General features: G+C 34.9%; 2 protein-coding genes across 2 annotated transcripts; one reads left to right on the top strand and one right to left on the bottom strand.

Moving 5' to 3' along the window:
- Window positions 1-2,828: 2,828 nt before the first annotated feature.
- On the top strand, window positions 2,829-3,323 carry LOC126674871 (uncharacterized). Its single transcript, XM_050369397.1, has one exon. It carries the CDS (start codon window positions 2,829-2,831, stop codon window positions 3,321-3,323), a length of 495 nt encoding a protein of 164 aa, XP_050225354.1.
- Window positions 3,324-3,834: 511 nt separating this feature from the next.
- LOC126665850 (pentatricopeptide repeat-containing protein At2g28050) lies at window positions 3,835-6,254 on the bottom strand. Its single transcript, XM_050358781.2, has one exon. The coding sequence runs from the start codon at window positions 6,143-6,145 to the stop codon at window positions 4,748-4,750; it is 1,398 nt and encodes a 465-aa protein (XP_050214738.1). The 5' UTR covers window positions 6,146-6,254; the 3' UTR covers window positions 3,835-4,747.
- Between the last annotated feature and the right edge of the window lie 321 nt (window positions 6,255-6,575).

Here is a 6,575-nt window from a genome sequence, read left to right as displayed (position 1 = left end):
TGTAAAATGGTCAAATGCGACAAATATTATGGACCGGAGAGAGTACTTCATACAATAGGATTATTAAGGTTTTTTTGACTTTGCCTCTTTCGCTTGTACTAAAAAAAATATTTAAATTTTTAATTTTCTATTCACTCATGATTTGTCCAGGTCGAGGATGCTGTATAAAAGGGTCTGCATTGTTTATTTTTAATCTCTAAGATGAAGTGGTGCTTCCATGCAGTGTTTTAAAAACCGGACCGGCCGGTTCAACCGGGAACCGTAGATTAGTCCGGTTCAATTCTTCTTTAAAACCGGATTTGCGGTTTGACCGCTTTAAACCAGAAATAACCGTTCAAACCAGAGAACCGTAAAACCGGTTAACCCATAAAAACCGTCCGGTTCAATGTCACTGAATAAAAAGAACAAAAATAAATAAATTAAAACACACAAAAGAAAAATGAAATCACATGAACAATGTGAAAAAATGGTCTAAACTCTTCCCAGTCATAGAAAAAAATAACGAATAATGAATATTATGGTTTGTGAAAAAAAATAAGAAGCAAATGAGTTTAAAAAACTGTTTAATTTTCGTTGTGAACCCATGAAATATGAAAGAAAGTGAAGAAATGGAGAGGAGGAATTGATAGAGACATTCATTTTGTTGGTGACGGCTGGTTTCTGTTTTATGTTAAAATTAGATTAAAAAGATGCTTTTTATATTTAAATTGGGTTGTGTGGGCTTATTTATTTGGGTATAGTAATGTTTAATTAGTCTTGATTTTTGTGTGGGCTTATTAAATTTGAGAGGCCAGTACTGATTTCCTCTTTTTATGAGATTTATTTAATTTAACTTATTTTCCATTCTAAATTATTGAACAGCTGTTGAACCGGTGGTCGAACTGGTCGAACCGCAAACCGGTGACTTCACCGGGTCAGTCACCGATTCGGTTTTTAAAACACTGCTTCCATGTACATTAAGAGATAAAAAAAAGCACATTTATTCTAGTCCGTCTTATAGAAAAGAACCTAGGTAATTTTTTGTTTCATTTGTTTTAGAATTTCTGAATCCATCACTCTATGTCTCTTAGTCTTGTTGGTAGCAATTAAGAATTCGCAGCACTTTATAGCCCCTAAGGAAGTTCGGAGTAGGCCGAATCACGTAAGCAATTCCTTATTTAAGAAAATATGTAAAAATCAATTCGAGCACACATCTCTCGAGATTTTTTGACCAGTCTCACTATTTCAACACTGAGAGAGCGTTTAAGAGGCAACAGCTCGCCGAATCTAAAGGACATAAACATATTCTCATAATTTTCTTTTGCATTTTCTATGTATTTTTAAAATTTTATTTTATATGTATAAGTTCAATTTTATTTTTATTATGTAAAAAACTAGTGGACAAAAGAAAAAGGAAAGAAACTTTTTGGAGTAAATACTGATAAATTTAAAAAATAAACAATTTTAATTACTTGAGATACGATGTAAATCAACAAAATAAACAAATAAATAAGAAAAAACTTGGGTATTATTTGATTAAAAACTACAATATTTGGGAAGTATACTTTTTTTTTCTTTTTTAGGAAGTTAGTATCCAGTAAACAGATAATTATTCTATTTGGTTTATTTACAAACTTTTCAAAAAGCTACATTTTTTTAATAGAAGTAGAATGTATTTTGCATTTATTTAATTAGAGAAGTATACTATATCTATGTCTTTTTAGGAAAGTCACTAGCTAAAGGAAAGTTGAACATTTAACTGTCCGGATGGTAGAATGTGAAAATTGAACCAAGTAAAAAATAAATACTATTTTTCAAAAAATTATATTTTTTAGAGAACTTATTTTCAATTAAGCGAGACTTTAAATTTTGCGAATTATTCATAAAAGTTTAATAGAATTGCATATACAAATTTGAAAAATTGAACTAGATTTATATTGAATGGAGGAGGAGGTGGTTTTTAGGTTGAAGTTTGTGGAAGAATTTTTAGAGAGAATGGCAAAATTATTTTTTCAAGGAGAAACATACAAATTTAATATATTGACAATATTGGCATGAAGAACATTTTTTTAGAATCTAACTTCTAGGAATATCTGATCAATGCCGAATTATATGATAAATGTGTTTTTAATTCCTCTTCGGTTGTGCCATGAATTAGAAAGAATGCTTAATTCCTTTGGGGTATGGATCAAAAAAAATAAAATCGGGCTCGATGAGAAAAATTATATGTATCGAAGAAGTTTGGATTTTTCAAGAAGGTACGAGAGTTTAATATTGCCATGTTAGCAGGCAAGCATGGAGGATTTTGATGATAATTCAATGGTCAAAGCGTATAAAACAAGATATTTTGCTAAGACCTCGTGTCTTGATGCTAGTTTGGGATCGAACCCGCGCTATGTTTGGCGTAGTATTTTTCAAACGAAAGCGGTAATGAGGAAAGACACTAGGGTTCATATTGGTAATAATAGAAAAAAAGAAACTAACATTTGAGGTTTTCCTTGGCTGCCCAATTCCTCATCTGGGCTAGTTGTTATTGTTACTCCTATGCATATGAATCTTGCTAATGCGAAAGTTTGCCAATTACGTGTGAATGAAGGGTTTGAATGGGATGAAGGGCTGGTTAAAGATGTTGTTTGTGTATGTGGATGGGGAAGAATTTTGATTGTGCCTACTAGCTTCCGAGATGTTGGAGACCGCTAGCACTTGATCCGTGATTCTAAAGGAAGATTTTCTATAAAAAAGCCGAGTGCATTATGGAGTCGAATATGGAAGTTAGATGTCCCGCTTCATGTTAGGGTTACCTGCTAAAGGTGGACGTTTTAGCTACGAAACGGGTTTATGATCATGCGATGCGTGCTGTCTGCAATAGCTATGAGGAGTCTGATGCTCCTCTTATTTATGGCTGCAGTGCTGTGGCTGATTGCTGGAAAATTGTTAGAGTTCCGGTGTTGAGTATTGGCAGTGATGATATTGTGGATTGGGTTCAAAAGTGGCTGTTTGAGCTGGAAATGGAGGAGAGATCTCTTGTGGCTATGGTCTGTTGGTATCTGTGGTTAAACAAAAACAGTATAGTTTGGAACAAAAAGTTGGGGTCGGCTCAGTCTATTATTGCAGCTGCTAGTCACCAGTGTACTGCTTGGAAGGTGGCAAATGCAGCGATGCTTCAGCTCAGGCAGGTGGAGATCAGCAGAGATGATGCCCAGGTCTGGTGGAAGCCTCCTCCCAAGGATTGGATGAAGGTGAAAGTTGACGCGGCAGTTTTTGGCAGGAGTGAAGGGGTTGGTCTCGGAATTGTAGTAAGGGCCGGATTGGTTGGGAGTTATTCTGCAAGCTCGCCACATTAGAATTTCTGGCAGCTTCTCCCCTCGATTGGCAAAGGTTTAGGCATTTGGGTAGCTGAGCTGGCACAAGGGTCGGCCAAATCTGATTTTTGAATCTAACTCGATGGAGGCAATTGTTGAGATTAGAAATTCTAATCTTGTTGATGCGGAATTATTAGTTGAAGATTGTTCGGAATTAGCAAAGTAGTTTACTAATATTGATTTTGTTTCTGTGAGGCGGTCTGCGAATTAGGCGATGTATGTCCTTGTACAGAAAGTTTGTTCCACTTCAGATAATCAGAAGTGGTTTTCTCACTTTTTTTGAGTTTGTCACTGCTGTAATTACTTTTGATTCGACTTAATGAAATCATTTTCCTAAACAATACCAGACTAGGCATACCCTTGTATTGTAAAATTTAAGTTAATTATTCTATATTTTATAGGAAAAAGAAACTATCAGTCAAAGAACCTCTTGCTTATCCCAAGAATACAAGTTTTCTCATAATAGTTACCCTTATAATCTGCCAAAAATAGATTATAGAAAAACAAGTGTCTATTGGTATCTAGCAACCGAAGCAGATTACACAAATCATCAAGCCAGCCCATTCTAAAAAAGAACATGTACGTTGCCCGGGAATTTTGAAACAGAAAATGCTAAAATGAAAAACAGCGAAAACCATTCTGGAAAGTAAAAAATACTGAAATACAAGACTCGATAAACTTCCGTGCAACATATTTCACCACCAAGATAACCAGTTGAACACATCCTTGACTAAGCTGTCATTGGAGTTCTCAAATTTCACATTCTTTCACCCTTCATGAACATCGACAGTTACATTTCATATCATTATATGTTTTGAGCTTCACTTGAGCATTTTTCTCACGAAACCTATACAATGCAACAGCAGGAAAATCCGAATGACTTGCCATCCCTGCCAAATTTCTTTCTTTGAACCTGTTTTGGTTCAGCTCCTGCTATATGACTCCAACAGCTACAGCTGTGGATTTGGTTCGAACTGAATCAAAACTTTGCTTTATTTCCAAATCTAACCGGATTGCCAGTTTAGTTCGGATTTTGCACACCCCTACCAGGGATCGATAACAAATCTTCCAGCAGCTTCATTTTTTTTCACCCATGTGATCCACTCTCAACTTCTGCCAACCTCTGAATCAAACTTGGCTTAATTGTATTGCAGGCTGATCAAGGTTTCAAGAATCAAGCCTAATTATCCCTCATTTCCATCACTTTCATTGTCCGTTTCAGCAGCTAAGTAGCACGGGCACTTCACTCAATCAACGTTACTCGTTTCGGAAATGTGTCGAAAATTTGGTGTTTCGGACACAAAACTTCTTTTGTAATATAGAAAACCTTCAAATAACATCGTTTCTTGGTGTCCGTTTCTCCGTATCCAGTCCATGGTACATAGTTCAGCAGCATTTGTGTAATTTCAGACCAGATTTCCATCCACATCAATCATAATCAACTTGTTAGAGCTACCATCTCTGCTAACCACTACGCTCACCAACTCTTTCGCCGCATCAAATCGCTTAAACTTCAATAACCCACCAATTATTTTGCAACATTTGCATACATCAGCATCAAAACCTCTACTCGCCATCTCTATTTGCAATTCAAAAGCTTCATCAATCATTCCTTTATTACAAAATCCATCAACTAATTCATTAAACATAGCCTGGTCTAGCTCAAATCCTCTGCTCTGAATTTTACTTACATATACCATAGCGACCTCCATCATTCCAGCTTTGCAGATTCCATTTATCAACGCCCAAGACGTGTCGACATTGGAGCTAATACCTCTATTGATCATCTTATCAAACAGCAGAAGTGCTCTATCTATAAACCCTAGTTTACAATATCCATTGATTATCAGATAATACATGTAGCTATCTGCTTTCATATTCATATCATGCATTTTTGACACCAATTCCTCTGCTTCTTGAATTTTTCCGAAGCTCGTGTACCCATCAATCAAGAATTTAAATGTGTTTGCATTAAATTCCACTCCTTCCTTTTCCATCAAAACTAACAAACAATCTAATTCCTCAAAATTCCATCTTTTCGTACAAGTATTTATCATTACATTATACGTTACGATATTCGGTTTAATCCCTTTTATTGCCATTTTCTCCACCAATCTTCTACATCTCTTAATCTCTCCTCTCTTACACAACCCATCAACCACAATTGTTAGCGAATACACCGAAATTTCAATACCCGACTCGACCATTTGATTAAAAAACTCAAGACTTAAACTTATCTGATCATTTTTCTTAAGTTGAAGCAAATGCATAGTACATGTCCTCTCATCAATCTGAATTTCATTATTCTTCATGTGATCAAAAGTCTTAATAACTAAATCAAACTTGCCATTATCAGAATAAACATTGAGCATTAAATTAAACAGCTTTGCTACAACATCTAGCTCGAAACAGCAGCAATTCTCAATAGTAGAAGCTAAAAATGGAAATGGGTACCTGTTAAATTCATCAATCAACAAATATTTTAAAAGTTTCTCTACATCAGAGAACTTTTGAGCCTCTATAAGCCTAGAAATTAGAGTCAAATGGGTTTGGAGATCAGGTTCAAATGAGGTCAGAGATTGATTTTTTATGAAAAAATTGTAGAAATGTAAGCATTGTAAGGGATTGTGACGTGGGTTGGATATAATTTGATGGAATTTTGATGGGTTGAGATCTGAGAGAATTGTGGAAGAAGGGGAAATTAGGGTTTTAGAAATGGAGTATGGTAATTCTTTTTGATAGGGTTTTGAAAGATGGGTTCTTTTTACAGTTTTTAGGGTTTTGAGAAATTTTTGGACTGTCATTTTAGTATTAATTTTGGGGGTTCTTGAGTCTGCAATTGAAGGGTTTGAAATTGTGCTGATTTTAACTATTTTTATGGTTGCAGTTCGGGTTTTGAAGAAAAGAACCAAACCAAATGAACAAATTAGGCTTGGTTCGTTTGATTCAATTTGATGTTATAGAAGAGTGATTTTTTTTTTTAATTTGGTTTGGACGTATAAAAGTTTATTACAGTATCTTTTAAAGCAAATCAAGCTTGACTTAGGAAAATTAATTTTTATTTATATCCTAATTTAAAAAAACTATTTTTTTTAATTTTTTTTTCCGAATCTCTCGAAAGGGGGAGTGTTAGAGCACAGATCTGCTCCTCCTCCATGATCTACTCCTCCTTCACATGTGCTCCTTAGGGACGAAGCCAGAATTTATTTTTAGAGGAGTAAAAAAAAATTAGAT

This window comes from Mercurialis annua, linkage group LG1-X, assembly GCF_937616625.2.
Source record: "Mercurialis annua linkage group LG1-X, ddMerAnnu1.2, whole genome shotgun sequence".
Lineage (NCBI taxonomy): Eukaryota > Viridiplantae > Streptophyta > Magnoliopsida > Malpighiales > Euphorbiaceae > Mercurialis > Mercurialis annua.
The sequence above is the reverse complement of the archived record's forward strand: the minus strand, read 5'-3'. Positions and strand labels throughout refer to the sequence as shown.

Coding starts and splice junctions, on each gene's coding strand:
- LOC126674871 (XM_050369397.1), top strand. CDS start 2,829: ATGCGTGCTGTCTGCAATAGCTATGAGGAGTCTGATGCTCCTCTTATT.
- LOC126665850 (XM_050358781.2), bottom strand. CDS start 6,145: ATGACAGTCCAAAAATTTCTCAAAACCCTAAAAACTGTAAAAAGAACC.